The following is a 20,726-nucleotide window of genomic DNA, read 5'->3' as shown; positions in this document are numbered from 1 at the left end:
GCAATACGCCTGTTCCGAGGATAGCCAGCCCGGATGGCGCTCATGTGGCAGCCGCTTCATCGCCGAACAATATCGATAGGAGCCACACGAGCTCTCCTTCGCCCGGACTGGCCGGCGGACCGAGCGTGGACATTGGCATCTACCCCGATGAAGTGTACGATGTGTACTTGGGACCTGTCATTGGGCCCATCAGGAGATTCTTGATTAGAAACCTGAAGCGGGAGAGCAGATGGCTAGCTTGGCATCAAGTGAGTCGTGCAATCATGCCATGCAATGCGGTAGGGGCGAGCAGTATGCACAGTCTCCCGGAGCTCTCCACGCTCTGTGCTGCTTTGCGAACAGCCCTCCGTGGCTGACATGGGAATTCCGCTGTCTCGCCTGTCCTCAGACGATTGTAAGGAGGCCAAATCTGGACAGATACTTTGTGTACACTTCGCTCCTCGGCACGCACTCCTTCTTTCTGATCTTCTTGCCAATGGCCTTTTGGCTCGGCAGTCCTATGCTAGCCCGCGGACTGGTCAATGTCCTTGCATTTGGCGTCTATTTCTCCTCTGCCATCAAGGATCTCTTTTGCATTCCTCGACCTTTTAGTCCGCCATGCACCAGGTTGGTCATCGGTACGACTCACCTGGAGTATGGCTTTTTGTCCACGCATAGCACCAACGCTATGGGAGTTGCATTTTATCTTTACCTCTGGCTTGGTGCCTTGAGATCGCATGCGCAGTCACCCGTCCTGGACAGCTGGTTTTGGGAGATTCTGCTGGGATACTACGCAATCAGCGTCGTCTACGGGAGGCTGTATGCTGGCATGCACAGTCTGATGGGTGAGTAGGTATTGTTAGCAGAGAAGGATGGGAACGTCAACCTGTTCTAAACATCACGCTTCTCATTTCCCGCACTCTCATTCTAGATTGCGTCGCAGGCTCGTTACTAGGGGCTGGAATCTCATGGGTGCAGTGGCACTTTATGGACGCGATTGAGCGATTTTACATTCTGGAGGGCTGGACAGTCCCACTGGTGTCGATCCCAGCAACCCTCCTCATGGTCTCCATTCATCCGCAACCGCTAGACGATTGCCCCTGCTTCGAAGACGCCATCGCTTTCATCGCCGTGGTCTTGGGTGTGGTGCTGGCGAGATGGGCAAATTGCAAGTGGGACCTTTTGGATAGGAACGATCATCCTCTTGACTCGCATTGGCCCGACGGGCCAGGTGTTGCAGAGAAAGCAAAGCAGATGTGGTACGGAGCTATCGGTATCTCTGAGCCTCAGCCTTGGCTCGCTTCGTTGCAAACGAAGGGAGATGCCTCTGTCCTCTTGACTTGGGCGCTTTGGGGCCTCAAATCCCTCACAGCACTGGTCCTCGGTGGGTGGATACGCCTCAGAGCGACTGTCACGCGTGGGTCTGGTGCTGACTCAACACTGAAACGTCCCCCATTCTGCAATGGACAGGCGTTGCTTTGATCATGGCGGTTAGAATAGCAACAAAGACCGTTTGCCAGGTGATCCTTCCTCCGACACTGAGATTTGTGCAGGATTCATTCGGCGTGATCATCCCACGAAGGCATTACTTTTCCGCCGCGACGTACCTAAGGAAAAGCAGTAAGGACAAATCCGACAGCAAAAAGCAGACGTCGAGTGAAGGAGGAGAATATCCTGCACCCTTGCGGTATCCGTCGCCCAGTCCTGCACAAGCTTCTTCCAGGAGACGGTCCGGCTCGCTCGAGCGCAACAAGATTCGCTTCACACTCGGTGATGGCTCCACTCTGCCGGTTCCTTTTACGAGTCATCTGGCAGAGCTGCCGGGCGATAGTCTGGCCAATCGTATCGCTGGCGCGCTTTCAGCGGAAGAGAAGCAAAGGCAACAGGATGAGCAGGACCGCGGATTGTCGTTCGAACGACCCGAGAATAGGACACATGCTGACAAAGTACGGCATTATGACGCTGACGGTGAGTGTCTGACCAGCTGCGCATCTTACTGCACAAGCCTTGGCTCGCTGATGTGCCCCTTGCTCATGCCGCCTCGCAGTCCTCGCCAAGGTCATCGTCTATGCCATGATCGGCTTCGCTGCCTCCTGTCCCATCCGCCTCGTACTGATATACTTGGGCCTGACGTCTCCATAATGCGATACCATTTTCTCGTCCACCCAGAGCTTCGCAAGCTACTTGTGAGCACCCGTAACCGATCAGACGCCAATTGAGGGTCAGATATGCGATGAAATGTTGAACAATGATGTGACTTTTTGTAAATACTGACGCAACATTCCTTGAGCGAAAGGTGAGGTTGCGATGCGGCGAGAGGTAAGACTGTTCTGAGATTCTTGTGCGCGTCAAAGCTTGGACGCGATAGCTCTGCCCGTGTTCCAGGCCCTATTGACGAGCGTAGAGGGAGCTACGCCAAATTCTGCATCCAGCTTCAAGCCAAGCTCCTGCGACAGGATGGGCCTCATCAGAGCCAAGTGGTGGATCGCGTGAAGACAGACAAACCACAGCTGAGATGGGGAGGCTCGACAGGGTCAGAGACGAAATTCTAGGACGATCGATGTGAGAGGACCCGAGCCATCCCGTATGCATTGCATACAAGCACAGCGACCGCCATCACCAACTCACTTCTCTCCCAACGGTGCTCTCAAACTCGACGCTCATGGGTGTAGTAGCCTTCAAGATGATCTTCCTTTGCACAAGAGGCTCAGCAGCAGCAGCAGCAGCAGCAGAAGAAGAAGAAGAAGAAGAAGAAGCTGCGCTTCTCTCCTCTCCTCGCTGTTCTTCCATTGCAAAAGCCTCTCTCAGCCTCTGTTGAGCCGATTCGAGCTCCGCTATGGCTGTTGAGGCGGATTCCTCCAGCGGCGATCTCAATCGCACGTCATAATTCAAAAGCAAAGGCTGCGTGCTCGATCGAGTGCTCGATGAGGGCAGTGCGTCTAGAAGTAGTCGAAAGTGGTCGTGCATGCTGCGCGGCACGAGCGAAAGTCTGTCAGCACGAGAGAGAGCAGGGGTTACAGGTAGGAATCTGCGGTGATGCTCTTGCAAAGGTCACGGGCACAGCTACTCACTGTCTCAGATGGCGTCCTAGTGAACTGCCGGGAATGAGAGAAGAAGGCTTAGTCATCTCCTTGTCTCCCACCTGACCCGATCTCAACAGAGTCAGAGGCTGGTCCAGTATTTGCAGCGATACAGACAACAGCGAGAGCTGAGTCTCTGCTGGTGTGCATGCTTCCAATGATGAGGTGGGCGCAGAGGCAGATGAATGCGCTTGATCGGGAGCTACGCTCGGATTGTGTGTGAGCGTATAGTTCGGCATGGTGGTGATGGTAGATTGCGGGATGCGATATGATGCCCGAGAGCTGGGCTGAGGGACTCTTTGAAGGTGGCACTTGTACGAGCAAGTCTCGAGTGATTGTGGCTCAAAAACCTCAGTCGACCTCTTCTAGCCGTAGGGATGCGAGTGTATGGAAATTTGTGAGTTGACCATCACGTCGCAGCCCTTTTTTGGTGATTCAGTTTCAGATTGCTGCACGCATCCTCTGCTGAATCATGCAGCCAGTTCGCTTTTGAACGTGGGGAGACTTCGGCAGGCAGCTGCTGCTGCCACAACGCAACGTTGCCGAGCCGAGGCTCATCTTGGCGTCGCACGCGCCCCTCGAAACTTGACGCGAGGCGCCAAAAGCTCCTTCCCTTGACCGAACGGGTTTCGTGCAAGGGTTCGAGCCAATTCACTCGACTCGTCCAAGCTCACAATCTTGGCTCGCTCTACATGCTACCTCACAGTCGCATACTAGGATGCTTCAGCTCGTTTGCCTGCTTGAGCGCAGCGCTCGCGAACACCACACACTCGAGCGGGTCGTCGCAAGAACAGCAGCCACGCTCCAGACCAAAGACAAGAAGCTCAAGGCACGCATCGATCACCCAGTGAGTGGTCTCTGGATCAACGCGCAGCACGAAGCAAATGGCCATGAGAGAGATGCGATGAGATTGAGAAGCACAACAGGAGCGATTACGTAACAAGTCCGAAAATCCGCGAGTGGTGAGGAAAAGAGTGTGTGTATCGCGAGTGCACCGCGCGAGAAGGGCTGCTCAGCATGTACAAGGACGGGGATGTAGAAGACGAAATGCGACGCGAAAGTGAGATGAATCGGCGTCAGGACTGCCAGAGTGGCAATTGTTGAGCGACGAAGAGCTTACTCGTCTCTCTGTAGCTCTTGCAGAGAGACGAGCTGGGAGTATAGGCCGCCCAGCCTCATCAACGATGAGTGCTCTCCCTGCTCTGCCACGATGCCATTCTGCAGCACAAAGATACGGTCGGACCTGCTGATGGTCGACAGACGGTGGGCAATCGCGATCGTGGTCCTTCCACGCGCAGCACGATCTAACGCGTCTTGCACCACCCTTTCGCTCTCGCTGTCCAGAGCGGAGGTAGCTTCGTCGAGGAGAAGGATCTTAGGGTCCCTGATCAGAGCACGAGCAATGGCAATGCGCTGCTTCTGACCTCCTGATAATTGAGTACCCTTTCCACCAACTTCTGTTTCAAAGCCGTTTGGTAGGGATTCGATAAAGTTCAAGATATTGGCCTGGGCAGCAGCGCGCTGCAGCTGCTGATCGGTGACCTGGTCGGCATCTTCGAAGGCGCCCAGGCGCAAGTTGTACGCGATGGTGCCGTCGTACAAAGTGGGCTCTTGCGAGACGAGCGCTACATGCTTGCGAAGTGACTTCAGATTGAGGTCAGTAATGTCGTGACCGTCAATGAGCACGCGTCCAGACACTGCATCGTAGAAACGCTCAATGAGCTGTATCGTCGTCGACTTCCCGCATCCGCTTCCTCCCACCAGAGCACAGTACGTTCCAGGCTTGATGTCGAGATCGATACCAGCAAGGACGCGTACACCTGGTCTAGTCGGGTAGCGGAAGTGCACTTTCTCGAACTGTACACGGCCTTCGCACTTGTCGAGGATGATGCCCTCTGTCGATTCGCTGTCGATTTCAGGCTTCATGTCAAGCAGACGAATGGTGTCATCGGCAGCCGATCGAGCGTTGGAAATGTCGGGCACAAAGTTGAAGACATTACCAGCTTGGATGGATCCGAAAATGACGGAGGTGAGAACAGTGAAGAAGTGCCCAGAGGATATTTCGCCGTCCAGTAGCAGGCCACTGCCGTACCAGAACGCAAGTGCGATGACGCCAAATGCCAAAGCCTGCGAGATGGCGTAGAAGATGGTTGAGTACAGCGCTGCACGATGCGTGATCTTTGCAGGACCACGGAGCTCCTCCTTGTAGACGGCCTGGAAGTGACCTTCGCTGGTCAATGCGGCCACGGTCCTGATTGAAGCTGCGGCTTCGCAAGCTCGTTGGGCTGCACCCTCATGAGCTTTCTTGATCTTGGCATCTTTGAGAACCACCAATTCCAGGCGGATGAACCCAGCAGAGAGCGTCAAAGGGGTGACGGAAATGCAGACGAGGGCAAGCTTCCAGCCGTAGATCAGCCCAATGATGTAGCCCACGATGAGCGTAGCAACGCTCTGGAAGATGGTACCCATCGTCACACCGACCAATCCGTTAATCTTTTGAGCGTTGTCAGACAGAGATGCCGTCAGCACACCGCTCGCATGTCCATCTTCGTCAAAATAGGAGACATCTGCGCGCAGGTAAGCAAGCAGGGAAAGCCGTCGGACCCGCTCCATGAGATAGCTGGAAGCCATCATCAGATGGTGATTTTGGATCGCGATGGCAAACGTTGACAGAATGCTGATGATGAAGAAGTACAAGGCGTTCAAGTTGGCTTGGTGTCTCATGTCGGAGCGTGCAGGCTCAGGGCAAGCTTCTCCACCCAAGTTGCTGCACTTGCTAAAGTTCTGCAGCGCAATGCCGAAGAGAATAGAGAATGCGGGGTATACTGCGCCGCTCAAGAAAGATCCGATGAAGCCGGGGACGTAGAGACTGAGAATGTGGCCCTTGTTGATGACAGCGAGGCGGTAGAGCAAATAGAAGAGGCTGTACTGACGAGGCTTCTCGCCCTCGTGCTCCTCCTTCCGGCGCCGGAGGATAGCACTTGTAATACTGTGGATGCTCTGCCTCGACTTGGAGCGACCCAGACCTTCGACCTGGGCGGCCAACGCTCGACGGCGCAGCTCCTCAAGCTCTTCCTCTTCGTCCTCGTACACGTGCGCTGATGACGTATTGGCACGGATCTTTTGAGCACTGACAAGACTAGAGTAGGCACCATCCGGTCGTCGGAGCAATTCGTCGTGGGTTCCAGTCTCCAAGATTGTACCTTTGCCCATCACGACGATATTGTCAGCGTTTTTGATCGTGCTCAGTCTGTGCGCGATAGTGATGGTCGTTCGACCTTTTGACGCCTTGTCCAGGGCATCTTGTACGATTCCCTCGCTCTGCGTGTCGAGGGCTGACGTAGCCTCATCCAGTAGAAGAATTCGTGGGTTTTTCACTATTGCGCGCGCGATAGCGACACGCTGCTTCTGACCACCACTCAATAGGAAACCACGCTCGCCGACCATAGTTTCATATCCATCTGGTAGTTGCTGAATGAAAGCGTGCGCGTTGGCCTGCTTTGCGGCCTCGATGATCAGCTCATCCTTCTTTTCTTGATCCGCCTTCTCCCAGACCGTGTTGAGCAGGCCGAATCCTATGTTTTGTCGGATTGTGGTCGCGAAGAGTGTCGGTTCCTGACTGACCAAGCCGATCTGCGTACGGAGCCATTTGAGGTTCAAATCGCGGAGATCGCGGCCATCAAGGAAGACAGCGCCTGATTCCGGATCGTAGAAGCGTTCTACCAGGGAAACGATTGTGCTCTTTCCGGACCCCGATGCACCCACCAGAGCGGTGATCTTGCCTCGAGGAATCTGAACGCTAAAGTTCTCCAAGATTGGCACCTCTCTGCGGGCAGGATAGCGGAAGTCGACGTTGCACACTTCGATCTCACCGTCGCATCTCGTAGGGCGAGCGCCGGAGTCGCTGGCCGAGTCGATTTCTGGAACTCGATCGATGGTCTCGAAGATCTTGCCTGCGCTGGCAATTCCATATGCCCAGGCTTGTGCGTTCGGCGCCAACATCGCCATGCTGAAAGCACCCATCAGGATTGAGAAGACGACATTCATGACGACACCAGTCTCGATGGTACCGCTGGCGATCAGCCGTGATCCTTCCCAGAAGGCGAGGGCATACGAAGAGTAGATGACGAAGAAGAAGACACCCATGCCGACACCATTGATGACAGCTTTCGCCCTTCCAGTGCGGGAGGTGGGCACATTGTACTCGTCGTAGAGGTCTACGAGACGCTGCTCGATCCCAAAAGCTTTGGCTGTGCGTACAGTGCTCATGGCCTCTTCGGCGACCGTTGCGGCATGGGAGACATAGTCCAGCTCCGTCTGTTGATGCTTCGTTGCAAGCACGTTCATCAGAGCACCTGCCGCAATGATGCAGGGCACGATGGAGGACATGACCAATGCCAGCAGCCATGACTTGGCGAAAGCGACCGCAAAGCCTGCCACAAAAGTCGCAAGAAACATGAAGGACATGGGCACCTTGTCCGAGATGCCTTCCTGAATGAGCTGAATATCGCTTTGTATGCGCGATGTGATCTCCCCGGCGCCGACAAGGTCAAAATAGGCAATCTCTTGACGCATCACAGCAGCCAAGTAGTTTTGGCGAATGCGCCCAGTGATCGTCTCGCCAGTGTACATCCAGGTGGCCATGTACAGATACGTGGCGCCGAACATGGCAATGCCAATGTACAGCAGTAAGAGCGCGTCACGCCCGACGGCATCTCTGAGCTCGTCCCTTGCGCGCTGCATGGCCTCCATTGCACCAGGAAGGGTAGGGTCCCGACCGAGCTGATTTGTATAGTCCAAGAAAGAGGTGGTGAGATTGCCAAAGACTGCGAGCAAGGCGGCCACAAGATGGGGCTGACGAGCGTAAGCAAGAGATTTGGCTGCTTCACCTGAGGCGGGGCACCAGACCAAAACAGCCCTACTCACCGACAGTCATCAGTGGCTGTGCCACCCCTGCTCCACACGCCGCAATGAGACCGAGAAAGTTGAGAAAGAGTTCGAACTTGGTGGCGAATCTAAAGAGGTCGCCAGTAGTAGCTTTGTATGGGGGTGTCTCGAGGGTAGAATCTTGGTCGCCAGACAAGACGCTATGTTGACTGCGGCCATCGCTGTTGTCGGACTCGAGCTTGCCGTGATGGGGTGGCGATGCTCTTGAGGGTGTTTGATTCGCAGAATCGTACGGCTGATCATATGAATTGATCCCTGCTTTCTCGTCATCTGGCAGCATCTTCTTGGCATGGACGGGCGATTGAGCGAGCTCTCCATGGATCGAGTACGGCGTGTTGACAGCCGTGTGAAAGTCATCCAGGGGGCTGCTGGGAGTGTTGGGCCAAGAAGCGGTGACAGGAGAGAGTTGTTGTGCCATACTTCCTCGTTTGTAGCTGGATCCACGCATCAGGCCCGCTTGCTCGTTCTGACGAAGAGCTTCAGGCGACTTGAGCGTCAGCCTGGCGCGTTCCGCTCGGTGCAAGCCCTGAGCGACTGCATGCTCGCTAGCTTGCGAGTCTGCTGCTCCTCTCATCGCTCCAGAGCCTTGTTGTTGCGATATCATTCCCGCTCCTCCAAGCATCGCAATTCCTGCAGCAGCACTCATCGTCGCAGTACCGCTGCCTTGAGCTCCGACGTGTTTCAAATCTTGCTCGTGCGATTCTGTGCGTTTCAAGTCCTCGGTGGCGGCATTGATCTGAGGGCCTGAGTTGTCTGGTCTCACGCTGGATCTGGTCGCACGGTCGGCGCGAGCACCTCGAGGAGGTTGGGCTGAGGAAGATGAGGGTGCGCTAGCTGCAGCGGAGCTTCCGGTCGAAGGCCGATCATCTGAGCCAGAGGTGCCGATACTGCGCGCGGGATATGGACGGACGGAATGATATGCTGTAGAGGCATGTCCTACAGATGATGGGCCATCTCCATCAGCTCGACCAGAAGAGGATGGCCGGGAAGCGTTGGAGCTACGTCTGGCAGAGACGCCTCTGCGTGATTGATGTCGACTGGTCACAGAATGCTCACGAGGACGCGATCTGTTTTTGCGACGCTCTTCGCGCTCCACCTCGGACCCAGGGTCGGCCATCGTAATTGATGCGGTGCCTAATTCGTCGGCGAGCGTGGTGAGATGAAGCAATGAAATCAAGACGAGTCCCGCAAAGGGTAATGATGCGTGGAGGAAGGGCGAAGCGCGGCAAGAGGTGAGTCCTTGAAATGAGCGGTGATCGCCGGCCGACCACGCGGACAGAGGCGCAGATGTGAGGAAATAGGAGAGCGGTCAGGGAGGTTGGTCAAGGTGATGGACTGGTGGATTGGAGCATCGGTTGAGGCTGCCCTTGAGAACAACCGACCCAGACGTAAGATCTCTCTATCTCTATGCGTAGTCGCAGAGCAGCACGATACCGGTACTCGTGACTGTACCATGCTACACACGCAGCAGCTGGAGGGTCCGGAAGCAAAAGCGACTTGAAATTCAAGACTGGTGGGCACCGAAGTCCACCTCCTTCACCGTAGCGTTTTGCGCGCGTATGGCAGCTGGGCAGCCCGCGCGTCTCCGCGTTCAGCAGATTTCCGGAGCGGGCAATCAAATCAGGCCAGAAATCGCATCCCAAATCGAGACTCAAACTTGAATTGTTTGAGACCTCGCTGCTCGAGGTCCCTTTGAGTGCACCTTGTGTGAAGGGCCGTCGGAGAACCAAAGCTGCACTCAGACTGTTATCTGTTTCAATTCGACTCGACTTTCAATCACGATTCTCTTGACTTGGTGTTGAAGATTGAAATCCTAAACATCAATTGAGTGATAACACGCTCAAATCAAGTCACCACGCATCAAGTAAGTCTTGAGTCTCCATTTGACTTTGGCGATCACGATGCATCAGAATTCAGTTGCGATTTAGAAATCAAGACTCAATTCAATCTGCACGATAACGACGCTAAGACATCCTGTCTCACACTCGTGACTTTCTTGGCGCGCACACAATAACGAACAGGAGGGCGCCGTGCGAGTCTTGAGTATTAGACAGATCAAATTTCCGCGGAGCTCGTTTGCCCCGCGCGCTCTTGCATGCGAGGCCGCGCATCAGCAGCTCTCTGGCATGCATGCATGAGTACATGCTGCACATTCGCGGAAGAGACTCGCGATCGAGCCATGCACGCACGACGGCAGAAAGCTTAGGTGTGCACATGCAGTTCGGAGACTGCGCTGAGCAGGAGCAGCGCCAGCAGCTATACATAGCAGCCTGCTGATGGTGGGGTCGTCTGCGCTAGGCGAAACGTCCCGCGCGAAGAAGATTCTGTCATGTCCCTCTTCTTCCTCGCACTAGCGCGGGTGCGTGCGTGTTCCGTGGAGCTATACCTAAGGCATCAGCAGCCTCGAACATTCACCATTCATGACAAGTCGTGATGAAGAAAGCTCGATCACCCTGATCAGCGCTTTTTGGAGACTTACGGGTCTCACCTCCCTTGACGCCCATGATCTTCGGCTGGCATGTTCGGTCGTCACTACTCACACTGGTCTCGCTCCGCTCCGAAAGCAGTCAAAGATTAAACAAAGGCGCTTATCTGAAGAAGAAATGAACCTTCGTCGGGACCACGTCGAGCATCGAGCGCGCAAATGCCGATCCTATACTCTCAGGCGTGGATCAGCCGATCGACAAACGCTAAGCACTGCATGTATTTCGTCTGTAGCTGCACCCCGCACTTTCGCTCATAGACGAGCTCGAACCACATCTGCCGTCTCGCTCGAACGCTCGTGTGGACACAACGGCGGAGGTGTGCTGAGGTGACGCACGACGGAGCTTTCTACGTAGAGAGCCCGCCGTCTTGAACAACGTATCGATCTCACATCTCTGCGCGCTTCAGGTCGGCGTGAATATGTATTAATATGTATTACAGTCGGCGGCGGAGCGCGTACTGCGCTCCCGAGGGTGAGATTAACAAGCATGTCATTGATTGCGAGCAGGTATCAAGGAATGAGCTTTTGCATCCGTCGTGACTTGCAATTGCCCGCCTTCCTTGGCTTTGAGTTTGGCGTTCGCCCGTTTCTTTGCCGACTTTGTCAAAGTGGAAGATCCCTTGACTGGCGGCAATTGGTCAATGGTGCTGCTATCCGTGGGCGATTGTGACGCGGTCGGCGATCCTGAGCTACGGCGCACGAAAAGGGCAACGAAAAATCCGTTACTGGCTTCCATGTGTGCTTCATCCTTCCCTAGCTTGTCAACTATCGCGGCGTCGCCGCCCGGCCGACAGCGAATCATCGATTCGGCGAGCTCTGTCGGGACGGAAAGGCAGCAAGCTGAGCATGGAGGGTCGAAGAATTTGGAGAGGCACTGCGCGATACCACTCACGCTTGTCTCCACCGCAGCTGTCAACTAGACCTCTTCCCTTCCAGCTCGGCAGGACTTGACTTGCGGGCGCCAAATTCCATCCCTTTTGTACAGCTTCGTCAGATTCGAGAGCCTTCATGACCACCTCTTCATTCTCTTCAGCATGAATGGAACAGGTTGAATACACCAAGCGTTCCAGAGCCGGGAACTTCATTGCATGCTTGATCATCGACAGCTGAAAGTTGGCCAAAGCAGCTATCCTGGCTTCTTCACTTCCATTGGCAGCTTGATCAGTGACAACTTCTTCCTCTTCAAGAGATGGGCCAAGGTGCTGCTGAGTGCCTCTCAAACGTCCGTTTGCAGCCTTCGCGACTCGTCCTGTGTCGCCAGCTGCCCCTTGTAAGCCAAGAGTATGCTTGCTGGATTGCTGCGCCCTGGTCGACGAGCTGGCCATTGAGTACTCCGACCTGCTTAGGATGCCACTGCCAGAGCAGCTTGGATCCAAGAGCATGCCCTGCACGTCCTTCCATTCCTCATCAGCAGGATTAGTCTTGAGGAAGTCGCCCAATCTCGGCAAGACCAGTCCTGGGGTAGGTGCACGTGTAGAGATTCCGACTTTTGCAGTGTGGTGCGGCGCCTTCGAATCGACACCATCAAATTTGCTCTTCTTTTTTGGTGGAGGAAAGCTGCTGTCGGTCATTGGTCTTTTGCCACTCGTTGCGTGCAAGCCATACGAGTCATCCAGACACCCGGCCTTGTCAAGCTGCGACACAAGTGTTGCGAAGCGATCCTTGTCCTCTTCAAACGCTGTCACGCGTGCTTGCGTCCTGGCTGGTGTCTGCGAGGTGAAGTTAGAGTACAGAATGCTGCTAAGATGTGAAGTCTTATTGCCCGGCGCAGATGTCGCATCAACCACATGCAGTGGTGGCACTGAGAACAACGCGGCATTCCTTGAATCTGACTGGTTGCGCTTTGCAGTGTGTGCGTGACTGATCGCTGAGGCACCCAAGGAGCCCATCGATCCATCTAGCCTCAACGGGCTTAGCAAGATGCTGGCGGGAAAGCAGCTTGCTAGATCCTGGAGTATGACTGCGCGCTGTTCGTACAAGCCGGTGCTGATCAGCTCAGCGGTCGCGCTGGGATGTAACCCCAGTACATCTGGCAAGATCTGCGACCGCAAGAATGATTTGCTGCCAGGCGTCTCGAGATGGTCGGTCAGCAACGTGAGACACGATCAGTGTCGATAGCGTCTCATCACTCGCCGTGTCAATCCAGACACTCACCTATCTTCCTTCGTGAGCACCTCACCACGACCTTCTCGCCAGCCTTGTTCCGTCAAGAGCTCACACAGAATGTTGATGGGCGATGAATGGGCATCCGCCCCTTTACTCTTCATGCGGGTCTTGATGAGCGCAGAGAGCGGGTTGACCCTTACCCATCTCGGGCATCTTCCTGCTTTCCTCTTTTGCTCCAGCTCCAGCTGATCTCTGAGATCATCGATTGAAGCAGCTCCACGTTGGGCTCTCAGTCGTGCCAGCTCCGACTTGAGCTTGAGCATGTTGGCATCGACCGCTTTACGAGGAGGCCAAGATGCCGAACAGGATGGTCTGTGACCCGACAACAGGAGTTCGTACAGCATCACCAGGGCCAAAGCGCTCGAGCTTGGCACTGTGCCCTTGTGACTGGCCGCTGGCCAAGCTTTTGCGACCGATGGACCACCACCATGCTCGCTTCGCTTACGCTTCTTTGCATCTGGTGCTTGCATGTCCGACCCTTGCGCTCCACCCAACGCTCCAGGCTTTCCGCCCAAGTCGAACATCTTGCTCTCGCGCTGCATCACTTCTGAGCGATCCAAGATGATTTGTAGCGACTCTCTAAAGCTCAGAGTGTTGCTAACAAGTGCCAAGAGACGTCTCTCGTCCACCGCGCGATGGGGACCCGATCTAGACGCCTGATGTGGCCCTCGGCTTGCTGCATGATGCGGCGAATGACCTGTCTTGATGCGAGACCGGTCAGAAGACTGCGAGGCTATCACATACGAGCAAGCAGCGTTGACGGATGTCCGACGCTGGGATAAGTGATCCAGCGCCAAGGCCGCAAGAATGTACGTTTGGCTCATGGTCGAGTGAGCGTGCTTCTAGCAGGCCTGACTGTCGACTGCTCGAATGCTACACTGTGACTGCTCGCTCCATCCTGCGCGCTCTAGAGGCGTGCAGCACTGAATCGTAGTTGTTTTGCTCGCTTGGACAGCGGAGGAGTCGGTGGAGAAGAACATCCGTGATTTGCTGGGCATTGGTTGTGAATTTGATGAGAATTGAAATTGGGAGCACAGGGTCGCCTGAATTCAGTCTCAAGATTTGCCCAAGAATTTGTGGACACGTGATCGGAAGATCGACTCTCCTTACACTGACTCTTGACCACCATCATGCAGCAGCTTAGTACTGCAAATTGGACAATGATGAACATCTTTTTCAATCTTCATCTTCATGTGGTCTGATCAGCAAGCACACGCTCGAGCACTCAGTGACCACCTCAGACGAGGAAGGGCACCCATCAAGATCAAGAAATACATCAGCAGAATCTTGAATGAGCTTTGCAAATCGAGTCGACGTAAAACGCTGCTGGGCAGGCACATGAAACGGCGTGCGTAATGCAACGTGCAGCTCGTGAACATTGACTCCGAACCCGTCGGAGCGGGGATGGGGACCTTGATTCATATGAGGTCTAAATCGTAAGAGGCGAAGCAAAGTCTTTCATGTGCTTCTGGAATGGTCGTTTTGTTCTGGTCTTTAGATGCAGGTATTCTGGACATGAGGTGAAGAACAAATCGTCACGATGAAGCTGCAGAACAAGCACAGATCGAGTCGGCTAGACGTCAGCGCTCGCAAGCCAAGCGCGGCAAGAGTCGGGAGAGAGCGGCGCCGGACTGTCGACAATTTCGTGAGGCGATGCGGAGCAGAGTCGTGGATGGGCCATTTGAGCTACCTGCTGACTTCTAAAGGTAGCGTTGAAATCTGCCCCATGAGCTCCAAACGTTCCAGGCGTACTTGGTTGGCTATAGACTCGCGACATCCTTGCTGGCGAATCTCTGCGGCTAGGCAGCTGCTCCGCATGTCTGCTGTAAGCCGGTAGCTCCGAGTCGAAGGCAGTGTCAAGCGCATTCAGGCCAACATTGACTAGACGCCCATTTGGCAGTGTCGATACATCTTCGGCTCCACCCGGACGAGACAAAGGAGCTGAGTGGACCTGCTCAGGACACGTAGTTGGGCTGATAAGCCCGCCGCGATCTCGCATGTTGGCCGGCATCCCAACGGGTCGCAAAGGCTCTTGATGTGTACTAGATGTGGAACGACAACCGTAGGCAGCGCTTACTCTCTGCAGAAGAGCGACATTGGACTCCGTGGGGCTCAGAGTCAGGCCTCGGTCGGCTGCCGTCCTCTTAGCCTTGCTCATTCGGCCGCCGCTCGGTGGACTCAGCGCCGAACTTGGAGGGCCCAGACTGCTCATCGAATCAGCCCTCGACATCGGTCTGACATCCGCGTGTGGCCGCAAACTCTGTAGCCCCATCGACATTGGATTCTCAAGCGGCAGAGAAAAGCTGCGTGGCTTTGTGTTGACCTTGCTTCGCAGAGCGTTGGTGGAATTTCCTCTATTCTTTTGTGCCTTATCTGGATGGAGCATATTTGACCATTCAGCTGATCTAGGCGACAGCGATGCTAAAGTCTCGCCGCCGCTCCCGGTAGCTGGTCCCCTGGTCGAGGCACTGCTTGCAGTAGCGCTCTGAACAGATGCGGAGCGTATCAGATTACCGACACTTCGAAAGCTATTCATGCTGGCTGCTGCGATGGATTCAGACGAAGGAAAACGCTTGCGATCAGAGCGATGTGCCAAAGCCAGGTCCGACTTGCTGAGATCGATGCGCACTTTGCCCGACACGGTGGACCACGCTGTCGCAAGCCGAGACGGCTGGCACTCAGTGGAGGCTCGCGAGCATGGCGATATCAGTTCCCTGCCGTCCTTGCGGTACCCATCTGGCGTCATGCGACCGGGTGGCTCAGGGAAGAATAGCAGTGTACCCATCCGACTTTCCGCCATTGCGCCGCCAACGGTGCTGCTGGCATCTTCGCGGCGTGTGCGGTAGGTAGGTGAAAGTCTGGTGATGCTGCTTCGCAAGTCAGCTGACGATGTCCTCGGCCTGCGTCGGGCGAACCAGTTGGACAGCGAACGGCCAGGAGGCACTTCGCGCGCAGGCCTGCTCGACAGAGAAAGGCCGGATGTGGTTGAGCAGTCGTCTCTAAGCTGCTCGGTATCCGAGTGGCGCGTGTCTGTGCGTTGAAGTGAGCTGGAGCGTGCTCGCAAAACAGGCTCCTTGTGAGTCAAAGGGGCGACCACAGGAGCAGCGTGGCTCGACTTGGGGAGAACAGCAACTGATAAGGCTGATGAAACGCGTTGCGCGGAAACAGAGACCGGAGCCGAGGCAGACTGACACTCTCGTAATCCTTCAACATGCTGTTTCATCATGTGTTGAGCCGACATTGCGGCAGCCGCTTTCTTGGCCATTGACGTTCCGCCGAACATGGATGCTCCAAGGAGAGGCTGAGCGCTTTGTCTTTGTTCCTGGGGAAAGACTCCCAAAGGTCTACTCCGAAGCCAGCCTCCTTCAGTGTCGATGCTAGACGATCGCGATGATGCAAGAGCAACGTCAGAGACCTTGTGCGACAACTTGCGCAAGCGGTGATTTTTCACTGGCGTGGGTGTCTTGGGCAAAGGCTCTTTGGGTGGTGCAGAATCCACGCTTGAAGATTGCAAATGACCGTGCTCACGCGCGTGCAGACCTTTTGGAAGGATCGATGATATCAAGCTTGATTTTGTCTGCCCATGTTGACCTGGAAAGTCTTGCGCTGGCATCGTTCGGGGCAAGGTCGATTCTTGGCGACCATGATGCAAATCGTCGACTCGAGACTCGGAGCGTTCTGGTGCTACGTCCGAAGCTGACTCTTGACTCCAACGCGTCTGGCCTTCAGAAGTGTGTGCGCTGGAGATTTGCGACGACCTTCCGGGTCCCCTTTCTGAGCCGCTCACCTCCAGCCTCAACGAGGTGCGCCCGTTCTCCGCTAGAGTGGCAAGATCGCTGCGGAGCTGAAATCCGCCATAGCTGTCATTGATGTTGAACGCTGAAGTGTCAGAACTCCAGTGGCTCTGTACCAGCTGCGACGTCGAAAGACCGAGGCTATTCTCACGTGTGTCGCCCGCACCAGATAGTTCTGGACCCCTTGTCCGAAGAAGAGGCTTCGCCTGGGCACCGAGGCGGGAAGGGGATGCATCGGATCTTCTCAGCTCGCTCGGAGGCGCGTGCGATTCATTGAGCCCGGTTGGCGCCGCAAAGTGCGATAGCGATGATATCGACCAGCCTTCGGGGCAAGTGTCCGAAGCAGGGCCAACGATCTCAGAGTGATCGATTGCTGAGGAGTGCCCAGCTCCCACTGCTTGTTCCGAGTCATCCATGATGTCTGCTAGGACTCGAGCACACTCGGGAGTAGGTCCGGTCGTGTCGATGAGCGAAGTCACTGCCCTCGGCTCTCTTCGCGGTGTAGTTTTCGACGCGTGGTGCTCCGCAGGTGCATCATCCTGGCCACCGAGCTCTCCGGCATTGATCTCACGAGCGGAGGACGGAACGGCGTGAGAGCTCGCTACTTTCGGTGCTGGTTGCATGCTGTCAACTGTGCCTGCAACCTCGGCCGTGTCGTAGCATACACGTAGCTCTTCCCATGGCAGATCCTGCCGAGCCCAAGCCGGAGGCGTCTTCCAGGCGGGCTCAATGCTAGCCCGCAGCATCGCCTCCTCGAGCTCCAAGGGAGGCGGAGGGCAACGCGCAGAGGAATCAGCAGCTTCGATTTGAGATACGGGCGTCCAGCTCAATTGTCGCTTTCCTCCATTTCGTGCAGTCGAGCGCGAAAAACTGCGTGATAGCTCGGCTGTCACGGATGCAGTCACAGAGAGACGACTCGACATCGTCTTGCTGGGCTCGTCCACTTCCACGATTTGCGAGAGTTCATGTGGCCGGAAGAGAGCCGCATCCGGAATGCTTTGATCCGACTCGTCAGGAATGCTGCCCTCCACATCCTCTGTACTCTCGAGAATCGCATTGGACGGGCGCGAATGGCCAAATTGCAGATCTGCGCGGGCTGCTGACAGCTTTTCATCTGTGTGGAACAATCTGATATGTCAGCTATCATTGACGCTCGCTGCTACCTAAGCTGCTGAATTTGCTAGTCAGCCATGTACGTACCAGTGTCGTCGTCAACTAAGCTTTCCGAGCTCGCAGGCGCCTGAGCGCTGCTAGGCCTGGCGTCGCACACGGTGTCAAGGGGATCTTGACGGGGCTTCTCTCCCTTCAAGCTCGGCACGGTGCCTAGATCCGAGCCCGTCGTGGCTGATCCAGCTACTAGTTTGGAATCTCGCTTGATGCCGAGGTCGGAGTCTGCCGTACCGTTGAAGTTCTGTGAAAGACGTATCGATGTTCGATTGGCGTGCGCATGTGCTGAAAGCGCGCTGAGGCTGTACATGCTGCTCCTGCCTGATCGCAGTTCAAAACCAAAGACTGGCGAGGGATGACCTTGGAGCTGGTGAGGTGATTCGTCCGGATTGAATGCGGGGGACCATACGTTGATGGAGTGTCTTCGTGATGGTGTCGCGCAAGTGCTCTCGCGATTTTCAGTCCTGCTTGGACTTTGCCTTGGCGACATGTCGGATGCGTCTCGTGGGGTCAGAGAAGCGCTGATCATTACGCACTCATCTTCGGTGCTCGCGGCAGAGAGCGATGGACCGTCAGCTATTTCTGCGCCGTCGGCACCCTGCCTCTCGTGTTGTCGCGCTTCAAGCTGGTGCTCTTGACCCCTTCTTGTGATGCTAGCAGCGCGAGCCAGAGCTTCTGTGATACGTGCAGTGGCAAGACCGCTGTCGGGCCCGAGACTGTAAATAGAGGAGTCACTATCAGGGTCTTCGCGCGTCGGTGCATCTTTTGCGTGGGGCGGTCTGCGTTTGGGTAGTTCGATAGCAAGCAGGGACGGCACCTGCGCAGAGCTGAGGTGAAAAGCGGCAGATCCACGTTCGGCTGTAGTCTTGCGTTGCTCAGATGCCGGCGCCAAATTCTCCATTTCTTCTGCGATTGCAGACGGTGTTGATCCCATACCGAAGCGTTCAAGCATGGCGTTTTGAGCCTTTACCCGTTCTCTTTGGCGTCGTTCAAGGAGCGATGCAGCACGTGCCAAGACGGTAGGCGACGCGACGGATGCTGCGAACTGTCCTTCAATGGCTTGTGTGCGCTCACAAGATTGGACGACGCCTACGCTGGACGAAGTGCCTTGACCAGAAACCGCTGCTGAGCTGAGAGACTCGTAAGACTTGACGACTCGAGGTGTCGAACCAGCAGCGGAGGACTGCGGAGATGCCGGATCTTTGTGGTCGGCTTCGCGCTGGCTTTGCTGCGTAATCACGTCAGGGCTTGTATTACTTATGGACGTGCTTGCAGGCATGGAGAGCACATCTCTGAACGGAGAGTTGCCATTTGTGGTGGATGAGGATGGCTTGCTTCGGCTGCGAGGCACTTGCGAGCTGGCTTGTGCTTGTCCATGTGCAAAGGCGGTCTCAAGAGCCTCGCGAGCCTGGCGCAACGCCACTTCAGCATCTCCCACGGCCAGCAGAGCCGAGAGGAGTGCTGCTTGTGAGCGCGAACCTGATTCTGTGTGCTCGTCGAGAGGTGAGCAATCGATACGCGAGTGCAGGGTAGCATTCGACATGCTGGGCTTCGTCATATCGCAGGTGCGAGAGCAAGAGTGTGTATTCGAGAGGACAGAGAGTGCAGATTTGCGATGGAGCAAACGCTCATCCACCGAGCCTTGCGGCGAAGACAGCTTGGCGCTCGTCCAGCTACTTCTTCGTACGTCCCGAGAAGATCTCCGGGATATGCGGCCGCAACTGCCGGGCGGATCATGTTCAGCCGCGTCATCAGTATCAGAGGATTCGCTGTGCAGCTCTTTGCCAACGCTGGCTCGTTGACCAAGACGAAGGGGTCTGGTCGGGGTGACATTGCTCTCGAGCGCCAGGTCTCGTCGTTGCCGCTCCGGTATGGGTTGAAGAGAAGCTTGCCTTTGATGCATCTTGTCGACACTACGACATGGACGCAGAGCCGGACGAATGGGAGATGAGTGCGTTGATTCCGCCGGGTGCAGAGCCAGGGCCGAAGAGGGTCGGTCGTGGTCATGACTGTCGACGCGCGATTCGAGGAGCGATGACGAAACAAGACCAATGTCGCGCGGTCGATGAGATGAGGCATCGAGGACTTGTTTTCTCTGCGAAGGTCTATTGAACGCATTGCCAACCAAAGGCCCACGTTCCACCGCTGGGCTGATCCGTGCTTGTAAGACTTTGCCGGGATCATCTGGCGTGAAATGGGCTGCTTCTCGTCTCGACTCTCGCGACGACCTGGGAGGCGTTGATTCTCTAGGATCTTGCTGTGCAGTAGGCATGGTTCCCGATGCAGTAATGGCCTCTTCGGGGTTCGCGATTGGTTGAGTGCTCCTTCGAGATGAAGGGTCCACCGCGGCTGCGGTGACCGTGAGAAGGTCGTGAGCGCTTTGCGACGACGTTGTTGGACGTGCGAAAGGAGCCAGGCCGAGCAGGATCTCGACCCACAGAGTAAGGCGATGCAAGTCGTGAGAGCAGCTCGCAGAGCTAGCTGTAATTGATAGGAGCGCCGAGGATTGTGAGACGCATCCAAACAGAGCGTTGTCAACAGGCCAAAGAGAGTCGAAACCCAGAGAGCCAAGGGCCCGCGCGCGCGAGGTGAAGGCGTCCGCGATGGCCTTAAATATGCTCGTGCTTGTATTTTGTACTGAGACTGCGACGACGTGTTGAAGCAGCTAGCGAACTATAAGCTAGCGGACCGACGTGCGGACTCGTCGAGAGGAATTCGGATTCAGATCGTGATCGGAATTAAACAAGCGCATCCACGTATTCGTATTGTGATCGCTGTGAGTGAGAGGCAGAACGCTCTGCTGCTGACGATGATCATGTCGGCAGCACGCGGGTGTGCGATTCGCGAGTCGGTCGTGAGTATCATGATGCCGCGCGTTCTTCTGGCGTAGATCCACCGAGACCGTGGTGAGACCAAGCGCGATCGGCAATGCTGCTGATGAGCAGCGATCAATTAGTGCGAACCCAAATTGGAATCCAGCAACTAATAAGCAGTCATATATGTAGTTGATTGTACCTTGGTATGTGCATGCATGTCGGGCGGGCCGTCGTGGCGCACTTATTTGGTTGATGTCGGATTCTGATTCACCATTCAAGATTGAAGGCTGCT

The 20,726-nt window shown here is 55.5% G+C and overlaps 5 protein-coding genes across 5 annotated transcripts; 1 reads left to right on the top strand and 4 right to left on the bottom strand.

The window, feature by feature from the left end:
- Window positions 1–268: 268 nt before the first annotated feature.
- On the top strand, window positions 269–1,461 carry IE81DRAFT_288569 (PAP2-domain-containing protein; the record flags this gene model as incomplete). The annotated part of the gene is made up of 2 exons (XM_025511773.1): window positions 269–824; window positions 911–1,461. 2 exons carry the CDS (start codon window positions 269–271, stop codon window positions 1,459–1,461), a joined length of 1,107 nt encoding a protein of 368 aa, XP_025370679.1.
- Window positions 1,462–2,262: 801 nt separating this feature from the next.
- Window positions 2,263–3,500, bottom strand: IE81DRAFT_77118 (hypothetical protein). Its single transcript, XM_025517623.1, has 3 exons — window positions 3,051–3,500; window positions 2,608–2,968; window positions 2,263–2,489 (listed from the first exon to the last, which is right to left on the bottom strand). Exons 1-3 carry the CDS (start codon window positions 3,296–3,298, stop codon window positions 2,328–2,330), a joined length of 771 nt encoding a protein of 256 aa, XP_025370678.1. The 5' UTR covers window positions 3,299–3,500; the 3' UTR covers window positions 2,263–2,327.
- Window positions 3,501–4,175: 675 nt separating this feature from the next.
- Window positions 4,176–8,286, bottom strand: IE81DRAFT_288591 (putative Leptomycin B resistance protein pmd1; the record flags this gene model as incomplete). Its single annotated transcript, XM_025511775.1, has 2 exons — window positions 4,176–7,885; window positions 7,986–8,286. 2 exons carry the CDS (start codon window positions 8,284–8,286, stop codon window positions 4,176–4,178), a joined length of 4,011 nt encoding a protein of 1,336 aa, XP_025370677.1.
- A 2,695-nt stretch (window positions 8,287–10,981) lies between these two features.
- Window positions 10,982–13,481, bottom strand: IE81DRAFT_346509 (S-adenosyl-L-methionine-dependent methyltransferase; the record flags this gene model as incomplete). Its single annotated transcript, XM_025516049.1, has 3 exons — window positions 10,982–11,307; window positions 11,384–12,552; window positions 12,646–13,481. The coding sequence occupies 3 exons, from the start codon at window positions 13,479–13,481 to the stop codon at window positions 10,982–10,984; spliced, it is 2,331 nt and encodes a 776-aa protein (XP_025370676.1).
- A 652-nt stretch (window positions 13,482–14,133) lies between these two features.
- IE81DRAFT_77056 (hypothetical protein) lies at window positions 14,134–20,295 on the bottom strand. Its single transcript, XM_025517622.1, has 2 exons — window positions 17,652–20,295; window positions 14,134–17,565 (listed from the first exon to the last, which is right to left on the bottom strand). The coding sequence occupies exons 1-2, from the start codon at window positions 19,888–19,890 to the stop codon at window positions 14,231–14,233; spliced, it is 5,574 nt and encodes a 1,857-aa protein (XP_025370675.1). The 5' UTR covers window positions 19,891–20,295; the 3' UTR covers window positions 14,134–14,230.
- Window positions 20,296–20,726: the final 431 nt, after the last annotated feature.

Source organism: Ceraceosorus guamensis (genome assembly GCF_003144195.1).
Source record: "Ceraceosorus guamensis strain MCA 4658 unplaced genomic scaffold IE81scaffold_19, whole genome shotgun sequence".
NCBI classification, from domain to species: domain Eukaryota; kingdom Fungi; phylum Basidiomycota; class Exobasidiomycetes; order Ceraceosorales; family Ceraceosoraceae; genus Ceraceosorus; species Ceraceosorus guamensis.
This window is presented reverse-complemented; position numbering and strand designations above follow the sequence as displayed.